This window comes from Alligator mississippiensis, chromosome 12 (assembly GCF_030867095.1).
Source record: "Alligator mississippiensis isolate rAllMis1 chromosome 12, rAllMis1, whole genome shotgun sequence".
In the NCBI taxonomy this organism is placed as follows: domain Eukaryota; kingdom Metazoa; phylum Chordata; order Crocodylia; family Alligatoridae; genus Alligator; species Alligator mississippiensis.
Window position 1 is genome coordinate 13,506,431 of NC_081835.1, and position 22,301 is coordinate 13,528,731.

General features: G+C 39.3%; 1 protein-coding gene across 3 annotated transcripts in view; it reads left to right on the forward strand.

The window, feature by feature from the left end:
- The window catches only part of GRM7 (glutamate metabotropic receptor 7), a 558,095-nt gene extending 540,940 nt beyond the window's left edge, over nucleotides 1-17,155 (forward strand). For all 3 annotated transcript variants that reach the window (XM_059716000.1, XM_019499726.2, XM_014604538.3), the window contains one exon: nucleotides 15,956-17,155. Coding sequence is in view for 1 of the 3 variants with exons in the window: in XM_014604538.3 (XP_014460024.3) it covers nucleotides 15,956-16,005 (50 nt within the window). In the remaining 2 variants the exon portion in view is untranslated. The remainder of the gene's footprint in view (nucleotides 1-15,955) is intronic.
- Nucleotides 17,156-22,301: the final 5,146 nt, after the last annotated feature.

A 22,301-nucleotide genomic window follows, 5' to 3' on the forward strand; every position in this document is an offset into this window, starting at 1 on the left:
AATTTCAGTGCATACATATCAAAACGAGGCAAGGCACGGGTAACGCTATGTGACCCTTGCATTATCATGCCTGACAACACAGCCTTCAGCTGAGGTACATTAAGGCACGTGATGCCACAGTAAGAAGTAATAGAAAGCTGTCATCTCATTTGAATTTGTCACCAGGTTGCTTTCAGGGCATTTATGTACTAGATTAATTAGTAAGCAGGAAAAATAAACCATCTTTTAGCAACTTCTGATTCCTGGCTGTAATGTGTGATCTGTTGATAAAGCTCCAAGGTAAGTAGAACAGCAGAGCTATTTATGGCTGCTTTTAGTGCTGAACTTCTAATTGTTTCTGTGTTACCAAGAGTGACAAGGAGCCATGACGGCTAAGCAGATAAAATTTATGACGAGAGAAGGATATACAGCAGTTTTTGATGGAACATCTTTTTTTTTTGGTAATATTATACATGTCACTTAATATATTCCCATCTCATTATTAAAACATGAGGTTCTGTGCACTGATATAAATAAAACCCATTGCTCATTTTAAATTCCAGTTACAGAAACAACTGGTCAAAGCACCAACTATCTTTGCAATTTATCCTATTTCAAGGATTTATGTACTGGACAAGGCATAGGTTTACTCTGATGGAGAGATAAGATTGCAGATTTAAAAATAGGATAGTAGAATAGTTGGATCTACAAAAATGTTCCACTTAAAAATTAAGACTTAAAATGTTCACGTTTGGCCTTCATAGGATTATAACAAAGCATGTCTGGGCCTTACCTCTTTTCCATATGCATGCACCCATGCCAATGCAAAATCATGAAGTGGGGCACAAAAGGAAGAGTTGCGACCAGAACTATTTATGCGAGTAACTCTGTTTTCCTTGCACTGAGCCCTGGCAATACCCATGAGAAACCACTGTCCTTTTAGATGCAAAGGAGACAGTATTTGAGAACAGGCTGTGGCTTCTCTTGCCCTGAAATGAATACAGGATTTTTTTTTTAAATGCCCAAAAAGTCAGATGTAAATAATTTGCTATATCAAATGCAAGGGGATAAGAGCCAAGTTCCAAAGTCATTGCCACGGCCATGGCAGGTCTTGCTCAACACTGGAAATACTAAGAAGATCATGTTTCATACATTTAATAGCTGGAGATGCCTGTAAGCTGTAACAAAATTCATCTTTTGCACTCTAAAACTTTTCTCTTTAGGATTGGAACAGGTAACAAATGTGCATAAAATTGTCGGGAAAGTGATTAAATCTCACTCGAAGTGAGCAAGTATTGACAGCTTTGCTTTGCTTTTGGACTCTGCAGGAGCTTCTTTGTTTGTGGCCCATGCTCTAGATAATGAAAACCAGTCAAGTGATGAAACATATATATCCAAAGAGGATTTGGGTCTGTGTGACTTTGCTTTTAATACGCTTTTAGAACAAGAGATGCAGTTATTTCAAAAGCCTGTTAAACCAATTCTGCCAGTGGGTTGGCATGAAATACCACTGCCACCCACAGGTTGACCTAGACATAATTTAACAAAAAAGGAAAAGTTTGAATTGAATGTTGAGTTTAAAATAAATGTCTGTGGGTTTTTTTCATGCACTGAGATATGAGCCAGCTTTATTTCAGTTTCCTTTAATTATCTGGAGAAGATCATTTCTACTAGGTTTCTCTGAGCAGCTGAGTGGGTAGGATATCTTAAAATGGACCCTGTTGCTGGAACAGCTGGTAATTCTCTTGCTACTGTATGGTGATAGAAGGCTAGTGAGAAATCCCCATGAACAATGGAGAAAAGCTCTTGGTGAGAAACAATGGAAATGGCATCCAGCTTAAGAGGACAGCTGATGGTTAAAATGTGGAGTATTGACTGCTGACCTCCTGACCAGGTTCTTAAAAAGAATGCCGTACAAATAAAGGATTCTTTGAAAATCAAGAGGCCCATACTGTTAACAGTCAAATTCTCAATAGTCCAAGCCCCATTTCAGCCTATTCTCCCAACTCATTTCTGTTTGCTTATGAAAACAAAACAAAACTGAAGCTTTCCATGTATTTTTTTAAATCGAAGATAAATTTCATGTTTGCAAAGCTGACAGTTTAATAGCAACAATGCAAAGCATGGTGGAGATGTTCTATATCCCTGTTGCACCTTGCTGCCATGCCAGTACTGTATGTCTCAATAATATCCTGTGACATTTTCTATTATTCTCCGTATTCATTTCTGAAACAGATATATCTAACCGTGTTGACATGTGATGTCTTAGCCCACTCTCGACTGCAAAGTGAGCAAACCAATTTCCATTTAAGACCTGAGTTAGCATATTAAGCCTGCCTTCCAGAACAATAAATGCAAAGCCCATGCGAGTGAGTAAAAAATAAATAAAAGAATCGCATGCCGTACTGATCTTGATAAATTTATTAAAGAGATTATGTGACATATTTGCCTGTGATAGCAAGGCAACTCCTGACTCAATGAGCCAGGAAGCCATTTCCAGTCCTGTGTTCCCATGTGTATATTTTGCCTTCGGGCAAAATTGTATTCTTCAGCTGTATTCATCAAATGAATCAAATTCTGCTCTCATTGGAGTGGGATGAGAGTATCTGAGAGAAAATGGAGCCTTCTTTTTTAAACCCAGAGGTTTGGTTTCAAAGTAATTATTACACTAATGATGCTTGCTTCACTGCTTACTGCAACCCCTCCACTTCTAGGCAGTATTCTATATTTAGAAATCATCGGGCCAGCAATGGTTCAGTTTAGGTTGTAGCTTATTTTTTATTCTTTTTTTTTCTTATTTCAATTCACAGAATGATTATGGGCCTTTGGGTGTTTTGTGTATTTTAGTACAGAATGAATTGGAGCAGATTTTCCAGATGCAGATAGTTAAAGTCCCCATTCTACTCCATGTATAAGAGCCCTAAGTATGTCACCCGATCTTAAAAAAAATCTCTTAAACTACTCCAGTAATAGCAGAAGCAGAGGGTGTTCCAAAACTATGAAAATTAGATTTCTTGGGAGCTAAAATGTGGAGTTGGTAAGCAATTACCTTTAAGCATTACACTTGGAAAATACTGTTTGTATTCTGTAAATTCACATTAGTTTAATATTACCAAATTTAAATAAAATATTCATATGGGTTACCATCATTTTTGGATACAACAGACTTTTGGAAACTTAAATAAGCCTATATTTCATTATATCTTATTTAACACTGGAAATATGAATTCATCTAATAATCTCCAGTCAGAAAGTACTGTTTCCCAAATTTATACTTGCCATGTTTTTCACAGGATGTGGAAATAAATCCTGTCCATCTTGACTCACTCTTGGAGGTAACAACTTTGTGAGCAAATATGACTCCAGTGGATTGTGCAAGAAGTGTGTAGTACTTGTAGATGTGTGGCAGTGGGGATTTTTGGTTGGTTGGTTAGGTTGCTTTATAATGATGATGAGCATGCACGCAGGTAAAAAGAGCGTGTTATTTTTCTAGATGACCCATCAAAGATTCATTTGGAAAATGAAGGAAAATAGGAAAGACTAGAAATAAACAAGAGGCAAGGATTTGGGGGGCCGGGGGCAATATCTTTTATTGGACCAACTGTATGGTTGGGATAAAGTTAGACAAGCTTTTTAATGCATTGCGCTGTAACAATATAAGTAGCAAGGAGCTATAAATACATGGGTTTTGAGCCAGTACTTCCCGACGCTTCGGTGTTGTTGGTATAATGCAAATGCTGCGTTAGGTAACTGCTTCTATACAAAGATGTGACTAGACTACAAGCTTATTATGTCTCTCTCATTTTTAACTCTGAGTTTGACACCTCTTTATCCCCTTCAGAAGAAGAAAATACTGGCAAGATTAAGAAAATAATACCAATACAAAATCAAATTGCTGAGGTCTATTCATTCAGGTCCTATTCCGAGCACATTACCCTTTGCAGTTGGAAAGATTAGGGCACAACACTGATTTTGTATTGTTAGAATGGTACAGGTTCTTCCTCTACAAAGTGTAGCAAACTGAGCTATTCATTCCCTTAGATGGAATGGGAGAGGCAGAACAGAAAATGTATGTGGCAGTAAGCATGCAGTAAGCTAAAAGCAGGGAATCGTTGAACCCACATCAAATAGATATGGGCCTGAGCCACTGAATAGAGAGCCAGACTTCTCTAGAGTTCAGACCAAGAAGTTTTTGTTCACCCAATTATCAAGGCACCAGCAGCCACTTCACAGTTAAGGTCACATCATACTCTCCATTTAAACCAGGACTACATTTCTAGGCCTGTTTGCAGTGTGCCAGTTGAACTTGAACTCCAGATTTGGAATACAGTCTCCTCATTGGAAAATTGAGTTTTCCAGATGGGAAAGCAAAATTAGGATAGTGGCACAATATAAATTTAGATTTCCACGTAGAATGGCAACACGATCTTAGCTGCTTAGACATAAAGTCCCTATCCTTAAATGGAATTTGGGGCTATGTCTCGCTGATATTGTAGAGTTGCCCATGTGAGCTGCCAGTCGTATACATCATGACTTTTACAAAGATCACAGCTACCGCCATTGTCTTCTTTGCCTCTACTGCTAGGCTTATTTTACTGTTGGGCCATAGAAAGAGAAAAGGAAGAGAGAAGGGCAGGAAGCCAGGGACAGGGAATTATGGGATGGCTGCAGTCCCTGCACTTGAGACCTGCACTCCTGAATACATTTCATAGTTTCATAGTAGGTAGGGTCGGAAGGGACCTGAGCAGATCATTAAGTCCGACCCCCTGCCATGGCAGGAAAAAGTACTGGGGTCAAACGACCCCAGCAAGGTGTTCATCTAACCTCCTCTTAAAGACCCCCAGGGTAGGAGCCAGCACCACTTCTCTTGGAAGTTGGTTCCAGATCCTAGCCGCCCTGACTGTGAAGTAGCACCTCCTGATGTCTAGTCTGAATCTACCCTCTGCCAGCTTGTGACCGTTATTTCTAGTCACTCTTGGTAGTGCTCGGGGGAACAGGGATTCCCCCAATGCCTGCAGTCCCCTCTGACTAGTTTGTAACAGTGCAGCACCTTGCACTTGTCAGTGTTGAAACCCATCCTGTTCTCATCTCCCCACCCCTGTAACCTGTCTAGGTCCAATTGCAGCCTATTCCTCCCTTCTAGCATGCATGCTTTCAAACATTGTACAGCAAGGCTCAGAGTAGGAGGTATGGAGTAGCAAGGTCAATCTCATACCAAATTTAGCAGATCCCCACAGGTCAATGTAAGGGGCTTACTGTGGCCTGGAGGGTCACCTTACAGTCAACCTGAGCTATCAGGAGTAGGCATAACCTACATGCCTAACTAACAATAATTTAAATGGGAGTGAGATACATAGCTACCTTTGAAGCATCTGGGCCACATCTGTTTGGTTTCAGGCAACCATCAGCACATACATTGCAAGGAGAATTTGAATTTAATGGAGCCTTCATCTTATAAGGTTTTTAATTTCAGAGATTACACAATGAAGGAACATAATTCCATAGTTCTCCCTCACATTCAAGTGGGGCATACCATCTAAGAGAGACAAAAATATTTTGTCGTCAGATGCTTGCTCAGAGATCAACACTAAGCGCATTTGCTTCTAGTTAGAATCTGGTGGGGTGGGGTGGGTGCTAAAGCACATACTTAGCATCCCGGTGGTCACAAGTTTAAAGCTATACAGCAGAAACGTGTGTGGTGGCCTGTCAGATCCAAATGAGTCTGTGAATTTTGTTAAATATTTTGTCCCAGGGACTCAAGAAAGGAAGTAAGTTGAAACCCACTAACTATAGCGTTTTCGCTACATTAAGAATGAGGATTGGCTGTTGTTAAATGAATAGTAACAACTAGAGAAATGTTGAGTTTTTAATGTCATCTGCTGCTGATCATTTTGTTTTCTCTTTAGCACCACACAGCATATTCTTGTGAAGCTATTAACATATCATTTCCATTGTCCTCTGTATGCATTGGGGAGCACCTTTGTAAAGAGCACTGTCTCTAGGGTATTGGCTTTGCTGTATCTTGTATGTGTTTAAATCCTAAATAGCACAATTTCATTTACAAAATTCCATCTCTACTCTCATTTGCTTAATGTGAGATGTTAGTAATCCTGTTACTATGAATGTTTGGTATGGCTGATATACTCTAGAGTAGCTTACAAATGTCTGAATTTAAAATACAGAACTGTACTTTAAAATAAAATGATTAGAGATGGAGTTCCACAACTGCCTTGGCAAAATGAATAAATGCTGTAGTGTTAGGAACCTTTGATGGTGTAATATAGTGGCATTTTTGTGTGTGCAAGTGGTAGAAAAACCAAATAAACAAATGCAGCAGCAATCAAATTACCCAGGAGTTAACTGCAAATCTCGTGGTTTGGTTTAGTGTTGTTCCATAACAGACCCTCTCTATTTACTTCAATTCCAGACAAGTTGTAAATGAATCTTTTAAGAATCATGTCAACCACTATTTGAAGTGTTACATCTTGTAACACAAATTAGGTTTTCTTTGAAATGTTGGAGACATTCATTTGGACTTTCCTCAGTAGAAATAAAAATAGATTTCCCAATTTCACTCTAGATTGTTTTCTTGGTTCAAGTTAGGAGGAGTGATAAAGTGTTAAAGGCTACAGTTGAAATCTGATGAGTTGATAACAGTGGCTTAGCATTGTATAATAGGTGCCAATTTCCCACTTGAAAAAATACTGTAAAGTAAAATAAATTCAGCTGCCTTCTTCTGTCCATTGCAAGCATATAACAAATGATTTGGTCAGAGTGAAGACAAGATACTCCAAATAGAAAAAGATGATTACATTTTTGCTTTTTTTTTTTTTTTTTTTTTGCTCTAATGTATCTCATATGATATAATCCCTTGATGGAATATCAATTTTGGGATTGTAAAAATACCATGAGATGATCTGTCTCATGAATTCTCCTGTGAAGTTAAGACACCATGAAATATGTATACAAATACTAAAGTGATTCAACCTCAACAAAAACGCTGAGAAGAATCATTTATGGTGGCATAAAATGGCTTAAATCAGTAAAATAACGCAATGAATCCAAGCACTGACAGAGAAGTATGGAAATCTCCCAATATATTTTTTGCCTTGAAATCTGCTTCTCTTTCCCATTCCATGTCATCACTCTATGAATATATAATGTCCCATAACAGAGCCGATACAGACTCTTTAAGACTGAAGTGGAATGGAGACCTATCCAGATAACAGGATCCCAATCGAAATCGGCAATCCATAATATTCAAATGTCAACAGTGGATCTTAGGCTTCATCCTAGAAGATCATTTTAGAAGATCATTTTTCATCTGCACTGGGCTCCCTCCAAACTTAAATAATAAAATATACTACCAATAGATACACATTGGGGCTGTAATGCATTGCAGAAAATGCTTGGTCACATAGTTCAGTCATGACTTATTATAAATTATTTTTGGAATGAAATTATAACTAGAGATGACATGGCTTTGAACACAGCACTGATACCTTTGACCATCATGTGCGTTCTTGGACGTATCCCCAAGGAGTTCAAACCAAATCCTCCCAAATGGCATTCTTACAAAAGGCCTTACTGGTAACATTCAGGATTATATTACTGCATTGGACAAGTAGGACATCTCCTAAGGTTGAAATCTGGTACAATGAGATGGTGTAGCTGGCAACTATGGAGACAGTTATGTTCAGCAGGCTTAGCTACTTAGAAAACTTTAGTGCAATTTGGAAGGATTTCTTGGGTTATTTTGGAAGCTAGATTTTGGTAGCTCATTGCACATTTTTCTTCCTCTATTCCTCCCTCTTCCCTCCTTCCATTTTCCTTATATTGCTTATTATTTGTATAGTTCAGTTTTACATATTGTTGATGTTTGTATTGTATTTTTAGAATCAATACAAAAACAAAAAAAGAAGAGAATTATGGAAATAGTGAAGATTAAGTTAGTAAAGAGGGTGAGCAAGGAAAAAATATTTCTAGTCAAATACACAGAATCCTATTTTCACCACCTCTTGATTTCTTTTCAAATTATGTTGCTCCCTTAAGAATGGCTGGCTGCACTGTGCAGTGATTCCAGTCTAATTTTTCTTTGAGTCTCATTTGGTGTCATAGTACACAAAGTTCCTTTGAAACAAAGCGGTATTGACACAAATAAAATTAACAACAGAAATGGGTAGACAGTGACTTTTAGAGCTCAGGGAACCAGTCAGATGGGACTGTGGTTTGCATTCAGGTTTGCTATTTAACATGACATGTGCAAAAGGAAAGCAGCACATTGTCAAGAATTTTTACATCGAAAGAAAGATTTCAAATCTGTGAATTCACCTGGAACAAGGTGTATAATGACTGAATAATTTAATGTATGTGTCATCTTGTGGGGAGGGTAAAAATGTATATTCTTCTGGACCGGGCTTTAAAAAAGCTGCTGGACTGTTAAGATTGTCTAGCACTTCCGTTTAGAAAGCCTATTTTCAGTTGTTTACAGCTTTGCCAAACTTTAAGTCTTCAGGCTATAACATTCCCTGGTCTGCCTCAGGCAGATCTTTCTTTTTCCATTTTTTGTTTTGTTTTGTTTTTTTAAAGCCTCAGCAAAAATGGCTCAGCTCTTTTGGAAAGTCATAGAATCATAGACTATTAGGGCTGGAAGGGACCTCAGGAGGTCATCGAGTCCAACCTCCTACTCAAAGCAGGACCAACCCCAACTAGATTATCCCAGCCAAGGTTTTGTCTAGCTGGGGTCTTAAAAACCTCCAAGGATAGGGAGACCATCACCTGTTCCAGTGCTTTACTACCATCCTGGTGAGAGAGTCTTTCCTAATATCTAGCCTAAACTTCCCTTGCTGCAACTTGAATTCATTGTTCTGTATTCGTTCATCTGTCACCACTGAGAACAGTCCAGCTCACTGTTCTCTTGCTTATTTAGCCAAAAATCCCATGAGCAGCTTCTTCGAAACAAAGGATGATTTACTTTTACTTTCATAAATCATGTGCCCCAGCCCCCTAACCATTTTTGTTGCCCTCTGTCGGACTCTCTCCAATTTGTCCACATCCTTTCTGTAGTCAGGGCGGGGGGTGAGATGGGGGGGGGGGAGGGCGACATACAAAACTGGACACACTACTTCTGATGTGGCCTCACTAGTTCTGAATAGAGGGGAATAATCACTTCCCTTGATCTGCTGGCAACACTCCTACTAATACAGCCCAGGATGCCTTTAGCCTTCTTGACAACCAGGGCGCACTGTTGGCTCATCTTAAGCTTATTGTCTACTGTAACCCCCAAGTCCTTTTCTGTAAAGCTTCTGCTTAGCAATTCTGTCTCCAGGCTGTGCATTGGATTGGTCCTGCACTGGTTGAGTGCAGGACTTTACACTTGTCCTTAATGAACCTCATGAGATTTCTTTTGGTCTAATCCTCCAATTCGTTTAGGACTCTGAATCCTAGCCCTACCCTCCAGTGTATTTGCTATTCCCCCCCCCCCCCCCCTTGGTATCATCTGCATACTTGCTAAGGGTTCAGCCCATCTCATCTTCCAGGTTGTTAGTGAAGATATTGAACGAAACCAACCCCAGAACCGACCCCTGGGGCACTCCACTTGATACCAGTTGCCAACTAGACATTGAGTCATTGATAACTACTCTTTGAGCCTGACGATTGAGCTATTTTTCTATTCACCTTTCATCCAAAGTTAGTTTTATTAGCTTGCAAGAATATTGTGGGAAACAGTATCAAAAGCCTTGCCAAAGTCAAAGTAAATCACATCCACGGCTCTCCCCTCATCCACAGAGCCAGTTTATCTCATCAAAAAGGCAATCAAGTTGATCAAGCATGATTTGCCCTTGGTTCCTAATCACTTTTATCACCTCCAAGTGCTTATAAATGAATTCCTTGAGGACCTGATCCATGATTTTTTCAGGGACTGAGGTGAGGCTGACAAGTCTGTAGTTCCCTGGATCCTTTTCTTCCCTTTCTTAGATATGGGCATTATATTTAGCCTTTTCCTCCAAGGAGGTTTACCTCCTCTTATCAGCACAATTTTTCAAAGGTAATGGCCAGCAGCTCTGCAGTCACATCAACCAACTCCCTCCTGTTGAGTGCATTGCATCTGGCCCCGTGGACTTGTACACACCCAGCATTTCTATGTAGTCCCTAACCTGGGCTTTCACTACTGTTGGCTGCTTCCCCAAACTCTGTTGCCTGGTGCATTAGTCTGGGAGCTGACCTCACCTGTGGAGACAGATAAAAATGGCACTGAGTACTTCAGCCTCTTCATCATCTGTCACTAAGTTGCCTCCCCCATTCATTAGGGGACCAACACTTTCCTTGATCTTTGTCTTGTTGCTGACATATTTGTAGAAACCCTTCTTGTTACCCTTCATGTCTCTTGCAGCAACTTCAATGATAAAATAAGAAAAATGTTAATTTATCCATATGAAAAAAAATCTTAAAACAACTTCACTTGGAATTTCTAGCACCTTCATGGCTTAGAGTAAGGGTTTGAGGTTTGGGATGTGTCTTTACTGTTGCTTTCAAACAAACAAGCAAACTTCCAAGAATTGTCCTAGTTCTGAGCCTTTGAAAAATCCAGATTCACACATACTTAATAGAGACTTGTTAGAATTTGGCAGCTAAATTACCAATGATTCTGTCGGTAGTGAGCATGTTCCACATGCATGCTCTTACAGGCACTGAGCGGGACTTTCATTGTAGGTCCTGCTTCCAGTGCCTATGAGTAGTTTTAAGCTAGAAATTAGAATTGACAGAAAGAGAAATAGAATGAGCAGGAATCCTTTGCGGGGGGAAGGGTAGATCCAGAAACCCAAACTGTATGTATAATACTTTTCTATATTCCCTCTTTATATAATACTAGTCTACTTTAAATATAAATTGTTTTTCAGTTAAAAGATACATGGAAATGCAAAGAATATTTTCAAGTAAAAGTATGGAAATCTCATACAGTTTGTAACTAGCAATACACCAAATCATTTTAGGTTATGTTTAGGATAAAGGAAATCTTTCATTTATGAGATAGGTCAAGAATCTGGTTGGTTCCGTAGACCACGTGCCTCATCCAGGGCATGGTATGGATGAAAGGACAGTGCCCACTATCTACATATTCTTATCTTTTCCACTGATGCTCTTGCTAAGTGTACCAGTTCAGGTCAGATTTTATGACATGGAAGTACGTTGGTTGGGAAATGAATTAAGAACTACCTGCTCACTTAAAAGACTGTTAACATTGTTTTGACATTTGTAAACTGAAACCAGAACAATATTGATATGTGTAGACACGCACAAAATTGTCACTACCCAGGTAAGTGTGCATGCATAAGGTTAATTGATATTTGTTAAGCAATTGAGCTTGTTGAATAAAAGATGCTATAGAGCTGCAAATTATTTCTGTCTAGGTACAGAAATTCAAAAAGCTTAAAGCAGATCTAAGTTATGTGGTTTTTTATAAGTGGAGTAGTTTAGATTGGTAGTGAACAGAACACACATTTGCCATTGCGGGGAAGGGAGGTGGTGACGCCCCTGGTCTTAGATCCCCTGAGACTCCCTGAGATCGCTGGTGCACCTCCTGACAGGCTGTGCTCCCCACTTAGGCAACGGGCAGGGGGGGCCAGCGGGAGCACTGGCGCCCTGCCTGGAAGTGCCGGCCAGGGAGTGGGAGTGCCGTGGCCACTTCCACAAGCTGGTGAGTGAAATTGGCTGTGGGGGATCCCCTTCCCGCCCGGTCAGCAAGATCAGCCATGGAGGATCTCCCCTCTCCCCCCCCCCCCCCCCGATTGCTGGGGATGGGGAGAGGGCACATAGACTGGTATAAAAATGGCAAAATTCAGTCTTAGACAGTCTTGACATGTTTATATCAGTCTGTGTGCGCCAAACTTCTGTTCTGTTACAGTTAAAGACTGGTTTTGTGTGCTGAACTTCTGTTCTGTTACAGGTCTAGATCAGTTTCCAATCACTTTTACTGGTAAAAGTGTAATGTCTGCTCCTGGCCTCTGTTAGCACATGCTCCTATCTTTTAATATATTAACACTAAACACAAAAAACTTTAGCAGGAATTCTCTCCTTTTAGCCAGTCTGTGTTCTTTATGTGGATCCTGTAGTTTATCTTTTTCACTGTTTTATTTCTCTCTCCATATTGCAAAAATGGATGTGTTAAAGATTTGATACACTGTGAGTAAATTTTATTTACTGACAAAACTGGAAGCACAAAGCCAAAGGCATGATCCATTACTTGCAACTCTGCCTATAGCCATTGTCATCTAAACATTCTATTATTACTTTCTGGACCTTGCTTACCAGTTGTTCCTGTCTGATTGGATTTAAGGTATTTTACCAAAGCAGATGTCTTTAAATTCACAGATGTTCTCTTTTTCTAGACAATGATTTATATTGGTTCTTATTTTGATGACACAGTTCTAGCTCAGTATATCCCTGAGCAAAGGCTAACATAGCTACGGTCATACTATATTTCTTTATATATCCGTGTGTGTACTTGTGTAAGTTTAGTTTTGTTATGCCATAAGGTGAATGGTAATGAACACTGTAATCCATAATAGTTGCACATATTTTTATTGTGTGTCCATATCACAGTCATAGCCAGGGGCTTAAAACAGAATTAGCTGAGCCAAGTAATAACTTAGGGGAGGACCTTTGAGGACGTTAACCCTGCCTCTCAGAACTTATTTAAAATACTAGAAATATAACAGTATAAACAAACGGAATGGGAGATTTACAAGTCCCCAGGGTTTCTGCTATGGATTGCCAATACGTCTTGATGGAGCTCAGGTTCTGTTAAGTTAGCATTTTACACAGGAAGTTATTATCTTTAGTTTTGTTTTTTCCTTTTCAAATAGCTGCTCAATGAATGGGCATTATCCATCCTATGCGCTGAGAAAGGAAAGGAACTATGGGGGAAAAATCGTATGTGATTATGTAATTAAAGATGTTGTGCTTATGCACCATGGGAAGTGCATAGAAGAGATGGGAACAACTGTAAATCTGACATTTCCTAACTTATGAGAGTTCTTGTCTACTAATGAAATAATAGCCTTTAAGTTACAGTTATCTTAAATGTCACATGTAATATGCATGTATATTAATTTACCCACCGAAACTTGTACTTTTCTGTAGAGGATGGTTATCAATCATTAACAAACAGTCCTCCACTTAAGATAACCACAGTTGTGCCTACTTTTCAGACTAAGTATTAGAGGATCAGATCACAAGGATAGGCCTAGTTCTAGCTTGGTGTCCTTCATGCTGTATGGCCAATGACGTATATAAGCAAGCATCACTATTTCTCTCTCAGATGCTCTTCTTTCTGTCATATAAAGGAAGGGTCACGATGGGTAAATTTTGACTGGCCATTGGAAAACTCTGTGCTCATAGAAATTACTTCCTTTGAAAATTGGATCCCCACCACCTTCCTTAAGCTAATTCTCTGATGACAGGGAAAAGTAAAGAGAGCATCATCTTTACCAGTAGGGACAGCCTGTGACTTGAAGTCTTTTAAATGGAAACCGCATGGTTTTCTGGATGATATACTGTAGCTGAAGACAAGTCATTAGATTCAGTAGGAGTTGTGGCATTCTGTGTGCAGCAGAGAATTAGTAGTCTCCAGGCCTTCCATGGCCCATTGTAGGGTGCTTTTGCTTCTTTCATAAGACGTGTCATGACTACATTACATGAGGATTTGGAGTCGACGGCTTGTTTCGGATTCCTTAGATAAATGGTTTCCTGCGCAAGCCGAGGACTGGACTTTATGGCCCATTTGGTCCTATGTCTCTGTGCAATACTAGATTCACCGATTCACAAGTTTAGGGCTGGAAGGGACCTCGTGAGATCATGGGGTCCAGCCCCCTGCTCTGGGCAGGAAAGACTGCTGGGGTCAAATAACCCCAGCAAGGTGTGCATCCAGTCTCCTTTTGAAGATCTCCAGGGTAGGTAGATTGCCTAATGATCCTAGCTAGTTTTTCAGTCTATGAAACAAGGAAAAGTTCCTTTCCTTCTTGGAAACAAGAGATGCATAGTATTTCTTAATTTGTTATTTTAGCTGTATAAATTATGCTATGTTTGCCAGCTGCCAAAAAGGTGATTCTGTTTAAATGTAAATGGTGCCAAAGACTACCTCATAGTCTATGGTTGTGTTGTTTGTGTGTCTCATCTTCTCTGTATCATCATCTTCTCCACTGGTAAATTCAACCAATGTAACAAAAAATGGAACAGTTAGAGAACTCATCAAAGCCAAGCTGCAACAGCAGAGAAAATGATTATTTCACTGGGGCCTGGGGAAAAAAATAAAACACTGGAAGTGGACGGCAATGTATAGATCAAGATTTGAGGATTATTTAAATTGCCTAATTTTTATTAGTTTAATGCAATTGTTCTCCACTGCTCTTTGAAGTCCTGAAAACATTTTGGCACCAAGCAAAGATGTGCATCACAACATCTGTTGCCTGAATACCCCATTTCAACCCAATACATTTTATTACTTTTTCACTTTCAAAAGACCTTAATAATCAATAAAATATTTACAGACCGAGCTTGAGAGAACTTGGAGGTTCGGAGCATCCTCCACTCACAGAGGAGTTAGTGGGAGTTAGAGAGACTCAGTATTTTGTAGGATGGGATCCCAAACAAATAGACAGTTTTGCTTTTGAGAGGATATGTTGAAGCAGCTAAATATGGTTTCATAATAATTATACAAAATGGTGAAGTGACATTTAAGATTCTTAAATAGCGATTTGTAAAACACTTACATGTTAAATTGGGTCTTTCCTTGTCTTGATCTGAATGAATTAATTCCACAAATTTAATTCCTATTGGATAGATAGGCTCAGCATGCATGTGTTACTCTCAGTGCTTGCCTATTTTAATATACCTTCTCCTGCATTATATACAAGTTGCTCAAAGAACATGATTACCCTAGAATATGTAGGATGAACAATTACTAAAAAATGAATTTCAAACTCATATGCCAAAGGATACAGAAAAACATTCAACCTAATGTTTAGGGTAGGTATCTGTATGCATTATTGCAAAGTTGTTTTTTAATGTTTTCTATATAGAAACACGTTCCCTAAAACTGTTCCTACTTCTCTGTTATGCGCAAGGATAGTATGTACCATCTAAAACAGCCATTTGTATAGTCACTTGTAAATAATTCAATATATAACATTAGACTAATATGTAAAGTATGTGTTACTTGTAGACTGTTCACATATAATTGACAAATAATTTTTTGTTGCAACTGGAGCCTGAATATAAAGAATGTTCTTTGAAATGAAATGTTATTGTCCTGAGTATGGTTGTTATTGCACAATACATTCCTGGAAACTGAATGTTAAATGTTCACAATTTTAATTGACACAAGCATGAAGTAGGATTCAAGAAGTACTTGTCTGCAGATGTGTTTTTGCAACCTGCGATATAAATCAGCAATCATAATTAAGAGGGCCGATCACCAGCAATAAAAATTCCAAGAAGTCATTACTCTTGGTTTGGAAATATATGTTTTTCTTATCCATGGGGCAAACCAAATGTATCCCCTCAGGCTTAAGAAGTAGGAGAAAGTGTCACTGTTTGAAAGAGAGAAAAAAAAACTTGGTTGAATCCAGTCATAACATCTCAATACTGAAGACATACAGACTGCAAAACGATGAAAAAAAAATCAATCAATGGTAATTTTGTTTACATTATAGTCAGAACTGGAGACACCGCTTAGGTTGATCTAATCAGTAGTCTGCTCATATTAATACCAATAAACAGATGTCTTCCAGGAGGAAGGAGTTGACTGGTAAAGATATCTATGCAAAGGAGTCACCATGTGCTCGTCCTGTTATTTAATGTACTGTAGCTTCTCTTGGCATTGTGTTAACTAATTAGGAAATATTACCAGCCTTTTAAAGGAGCATTTCAGGTGACTAGTTTACTGACTCTTTCTACCTTCCTGGTTCTTTTTCAGGCCCTGCTGCAAAAAAGAAGTATGTCAGTTATAATAACCTGGTTATTTAGTCCGTTTCATCAGACGGAGACAAGGAGGGATGAAGGTTTTCATCCATTCAGTCACCCGAACTGGCTTAGGCCTCTTCCTGACCTGTATCCACAACTGGAGGAGTTGAAGGCCGGGCAGTTATTATGGAGACCAATGTTAGAGGATCCAAGTGTTCTGAACAGCTTCTATATGAAATATCTTTAATTAAACTTGGCTTAATAAGTCACTGGCACTGCCACTTAGGCTGTGACCTTGGACCTTCTCAATGTATGGGAGGTATGATACCTGAATTCCCAGCTCTGATACATGAGTACCCAGCTCTTTATGGGTGAACTGCATTTAGCAACAGTGACTTTACAGGGGCTAAGTCTGTCTTTATATGTACTTCCAGACTGCAAGTTTTTGAACTTTCTGTACAGTTTGTGAGGAATTTTGCATATTACCATCCATGTTGTTTCAACAGTTCACTGTTTGTTTTGAATGCACAGTTCCATTGAAGCCCTATTCTCTGAAACGTTAGCACATTAAAAGAGATCTCTCTGAAGATTGAAACAAACTATGTACATGACTTGTATGATTATTACTGTATCACTGCAATCCATGTATGTTATTTTTTTAATTAAACAAAAAAAAAAGATATTTAAAAGACCAAAAACTGTGCTGGCGAAGTGAGCCCCATTCCCACCCCAACCTTTCCCGCCTTTCATAACAATGATGGGCTGCAGAGGAAGCAGAAAGGATTTTGCTGAGTTTTAATAGAGGTCTTGATATTTGGAATGCATGCCAGTAATGTATTTTATGGTATATGTTAATCATTTATGTTTGATATTTGTATTTGTGTTCTATTTTGTTATTTCAGTTAAGGTATATGACTATTTTGCAATAATTTCAATAATTCTTATGGTATTTGGAAGAAAGAATATGGCTTTTACATGTCTTGAGGTTTTTCTTTGTTGATGCCCCATCATGATTGACCAGTGTGATAAGGACTTTAAAAAAAAAGCATGTATGTTTTATACTGTTTGTAATAAGTAATTTCGTTAATCTTGCTGCTTATGTGCCAATTTAGTGAAAACAATCTTTGCCGCAAACCTCCTCCCACCCTTTCCATTCCCTCAATCCTGTGATATTATCCAAGAATGTATCAATAAAAGATTTTGGTTAACTTTTTTTATTTACTGCAATAAATATTTTTGTTGTTTTCCTTCTTTTAATTAAAAGTTTCTTTCATGAGGTTCTCCCAGATGGAGCTGAAACAAGACATAAAGAGCTCAAGTTTGACAAAGCTCTGGCCTCAGTTTTGAAAAGTGAAGTAGAAAAGGGACCTGGATTACAAAAGGAACTGCGTACTTGCATTCTGCAAATCAGGCTCCTCTAACACGTGAGTACAAAACGGGGGTTCCTCAAATTTCTGCTCCCTTGCAAATGTAGGGCACAAACTATAATTTGCCATTGGGCCACTCAAGTGGTTCATCAGAGTAAACCCGCTGATTTCAGTGGAGTTAAGGCCATGAAAACCTGAAGCAATCCAGTGAATCAGCTCTCCACATCCTAAGTGTAAAGCAAGGATAAAAACTGAGGCACAGGCAGAAAATGGCAGAAATGTGTTTGAGGATCTATGTTTGTTGAAAGATTGAAAAAAAAATGAAGGACACAGTCTGCTTTCTTCTACCCTCCAAGGCTCAGCAAGGAATTCCTCATCCAGACTGGCTGTAAGATTAGCCCATATAGCTGCAGCAGACCAATGGAAACATCAAACATTAGGTGAAATCACGCCGAGCATTAGCTAAGCCTATTTTGCATGCTCCTTAGACATTCTTTGCTGCCAAAACCCTTTTTTTTTTTTAATCTCTTAATCCTTGTTTATAAAAACTTTAGCATTATTTGGTTGGTTGATTGCTTGCCCCGAAGCCATGTTGATGTTTAGGACTAAATGGTTGGGCAGTAAGGACTAGAAGGCACTAGATCATATTTTAAACCTAACTGCAGGATTTCTTTTGCGCCTCTTTCACTACAACAGTCTCCAGGACTCTGTGACAGAAGCCGAAAAAAATAAATGCAAATAAAACCAAAATGAGAGTGGGAGAGAGAGAGAGCAATTAATACCATTGAGTTGGCCAGAGACATAGGCATGTTATAATTATAATATTAGTGCACGTCTCTTCAGCAGTACGCAGATCTTAGCAGACTGTACCCAGGTAATCTTCTGGCTGGAATCAATGGAAGTCTTGCCAAAGTAGGGATTGTTAAATTAGTCTCAGCAGCTGTGACTCTATACAGATAGATAGATAAATAGATATAGATATATCTATCTAGCTAGCTAGCTATATCTATGTATATAAACATATATATATACTTCCTGGCTTCCATGACCTGGAGGAAGGTAATAAATTTGATTTTATGTTTCAGATCTTCACAGATTACAGTTACTATTCATCTTTTAGAACAATAACTACAGGCTTGACTCTTGTGGTTGATCAATGCAAGAATGCCATTCTAGATAGGAAAACAAATAAGCAAAGCTACTTCCTGGAAGAAATCTTTTATCTGCTTCTGTGATCTGGGAGGTGGGGGGGAGGGAGCTAAATTAATGGTTCCAGCACAGAACTTTAGTTGTCCTGTCTGCTTACAAACCAGCTTGGACTGATGGTGTCCATTCTGTGATTTGAAACCCCCCCAAATGTCGACAAATAGTCTACAGAGTAAGTACCATAAATTCCTTATCTTCAGTAAAAAGAGGCCAAATTTCAGAGCATTTATAGACTGAGAGAGAGAGACATGAAGAGGTGGGAAAGTGAGACACTTATTTAAATTGCCATTGCAATACAAGAGAAAAATATGGCACACCTGTGTGCAGCCTTTGCATAGCAGCAATATTTTGGGTGCAATTTGAAGATTACTTTCTCAAGGATTAGCCTCCCATTTTATCTAGACAACTTGATCAATTACACTGATGAAAGTAATCAGCATCAAAAGAAAATTTGACAGCTGCAACGCACTTGGCCCACAGCAGATATGTACGTAGGAAATCTGTGTGTGCCAATTCAACTGACTCTTTATGCGTGTATCATAAGGGAGTGATGGGCATTTTGATGCTTTTCAAAACAGATAGACTGACTGGCAGAAGTAAAATCAGAGCGAGCCCAATCAAGGTATTTACTACAGGGACCAGAATAGCAGGACAGTAATTAATAGAGAGAAGCCTTTGTTCATTATTTTTTAAAGTCCGTAACATCCATAAGGGGATTTTTTTTAAGTCCACAGTCTATAAACAAAACAAGTCAGATCTTCTTTTGGTTTAAACAAATACCAGGGGCTCAATAAATGCTTAGATCATGTTTCTGAATGCTTGTAATCTCCCCAACTGTAACGATTTCCCCTGCTCTGAGTGAAACAATTTCACCTAGGAAAAAGCTTGGGCCCAGATCTAGATGCTGACAGAAAGCAGTGCTGTTGGGGACCTTTAAGTGAAAGGATACTTAGTTTGTTTGTAAACTTCAAATGTCCCCAGCATGTGAAAAGCACAGAAAAGCTTGGCTCAGCCAAGATAGTACCACCCTGGGCATGCACAGCTGTACAACTTTAGGCCATGTAAGTTCTCAATTACAGCACCGGGCAACACCATACCAAGACATGCTACATTTGCTCGGTGGGTGCAGTCTTCTGAACTGGAGATCGTGTAGCTGCCTCAGTGTGGTGCTGGCTGTTACATGCCTCTCTGCAGACGGCTGCATGAAGGCAGCTGCACGGCTTCCCTTTCAGGCTATCATAGCATGTGCGGAACAAGTCTGGTGTGTCAGAACACTGCTTGGCCCTGAAATCAAATGCATGGGTCAGTTAGACCGGATAGTTTTTACACGTCACTGAGAGCAGACTTTGATCTCCATCCCACTTGCACCTGTATAACCCTGGAGTCACACCAGTGAAGTAAGAGATCCAGTGGTTTGAAACTGGTGCAAAGTGAGGCAAGACTATAGAGCCAGATCCTAATTTGGGGTTTAATTTGGTACCCGTATACATTTTGGTACCCTTATACTCTCAAGCACCTAAGCAGTTAGGATTTTTCTGGAGCACACTCTTGGCTTTCCACACCTAGGTTCAATTTTGCTCACTAAAGTCTGTCCGTGGATCTGTCCTTTGCTGCTCCACATTCAGTTCAAACTAACTTGTAAAATTCCCCTAATAAATACTAACTAGTGACTCCCAATAATATTATATGATTTTCCAGCTATGAGCTAATCCCTGAAGGTGGAGTAAATTAGGAAGGTGGAGTAGCTGGAGACTTGTTGAAAGAAGCTAACCTTTGCGCATGGCAAACTCAAATCTCCTGTTAAATATATAGGCTTTGCTTAGCATCCATTCCCTGCCAGTCTAACCAAGGAACTCAGTTTGCAAGCTCCTCTGTGATTCAGTCTTGTTGACTTGTATATAGCATCAGTCTTAATAAGGTTTTATACAGCCATCACTAGCTCATGCTTTACAAGTCTAAACAGGGCTCTGGAAATTGTTTCACCCTTGCTTTGCATTTTTTAAAGCTGCTGTTAATGTCAAGCTGTTGCTCTCATGCAGACGGAGCCAGAAAGTAGCAAACAAACACATCACAGAACAATCCTGTTCATATTTAATAAACGCCTTGTAATCTTCTGTTCAATTAGGTGCACTAATATATGGGCTCTGCCTTCTCCCCAAGAAAATAAACACTTCTTAAAAGACCAGTAGCTGATGTAAATGCATGAAAACCTTAGTCAGAAATGGTCATTAAAACCTAGCAGAGCAAGGTAGTGCTGGTCAGTTCCATGCACCCATTTTAATCAGGCCCAAACCTTAAATAACGGTTAAACAAGGACAGGCAAGAACGTTTCATTGGGTCCACAGATTTATATGCTAAGGAGGGGAGGTTTCTAAAACACATTTAGAGCTACCTGTCACTACGCGTAGGCCAACAAATCACTGACGATTAATAACAGGGGATTAGAGAACACCATTCCCTGCCAATTTTAAACAGGCCCCAACCCCACAGGTTAGAAAAGTCTACTAAAGCTTGAACCTAAGACAGTTCACATCCCCGGCTGCAGTGAAGGTGGGGAAAATGAACAGCAAGGTAGAGAAATAAATCTTCAACAGAAAATTGTGAGCCTTATCCTTAGCTGAGATAAATCAGCGAGTGTTTTCTAACACTAGATTAGAAGCTGATTTTATAGACAGCCATGCTTCACTTTGTACCAGCTTTAAAATGCTGGCTGTCCTTCTTCAGTGGAGTGATGCCACTGGTGGGAATCAAACTTTGCTATCTACTACAGAGGTATAAGCTGTCCAGTCTAGTATGCCTGCTTTCACCAGACCCTAGGGGCTGTTCTTGTGCAAAATTTCCTTTTCAATTATAAGCCACAGGCCCAGTCCTTAGAGAGGCAGATGGACATCCATCACTCATATTGGAAGTTGAAGGTTCTCAACTTTCTGGGTTTAGCAGTGCTGAGCAGAGGATGACTGGGCTTTGAGGTTTGCAAATTGGTTTTTCATTCCATTTTGGAATAAATACAAAGCCTTACTAATGGTGCAGTGAAAAATGGAATTGGGTCAGAAACAGCTGGGTTCAGCTCAAACCTTCAGCTTTGTTTTTGTATGTATGTGTGTTCGCAACCCCATTCTTTCTGACTCAGATTTTATTTTCTTCCCAGCTCATGCTGAGCCAAGCAGATAAGCTACTAGAGCCCAAATTTCTTATATCTGAGGCTAGGCAGCCAATTAGTCTTGCTTGTTTGCTGTATAATAAGATGCATCTCAGTTTTCCCTTTCCACCTTACGTACCCAGGGCTTTCAATGTGTCACTTCCATTAAAGTCAATGACACAGTTTAGAAGAATAAGACTTTGACACTGCAAATACTGCTCTCTCTGTAGAAATTCCCCTACTGACCTTGGGGGTATAAGTGTTTGCACTAGAGGGACCTAGGTGAGTTCCCTAAGCCAAGCTGAATGCAGCATAACGTAAGACTATTTGGGACAAATGCTCATTAGAAAAATTAATTATATCTGCCTTGAATATCTTATGAGGGCAAAATAAAGTAATTTAAAAAGCACTGTTACAGGGTCACCGTCTCCTGCTGTGAAAACATCTTGGTGTATACTTAGCAGCCCAAAAACCATTATCCTGTAATAATGTTGCCTTTCATAGATATTAATTGAAATTATACAGAAACGCATCTTGAGCCAATCATGGATCAGCAATCCTAATTATCCTCTAACAACCTTAAAGATTTTTTTTCACTTCCTGATTGTCAGGCACAGCCAGCAGCTGTTAGCAGGTCTCAAACCCGA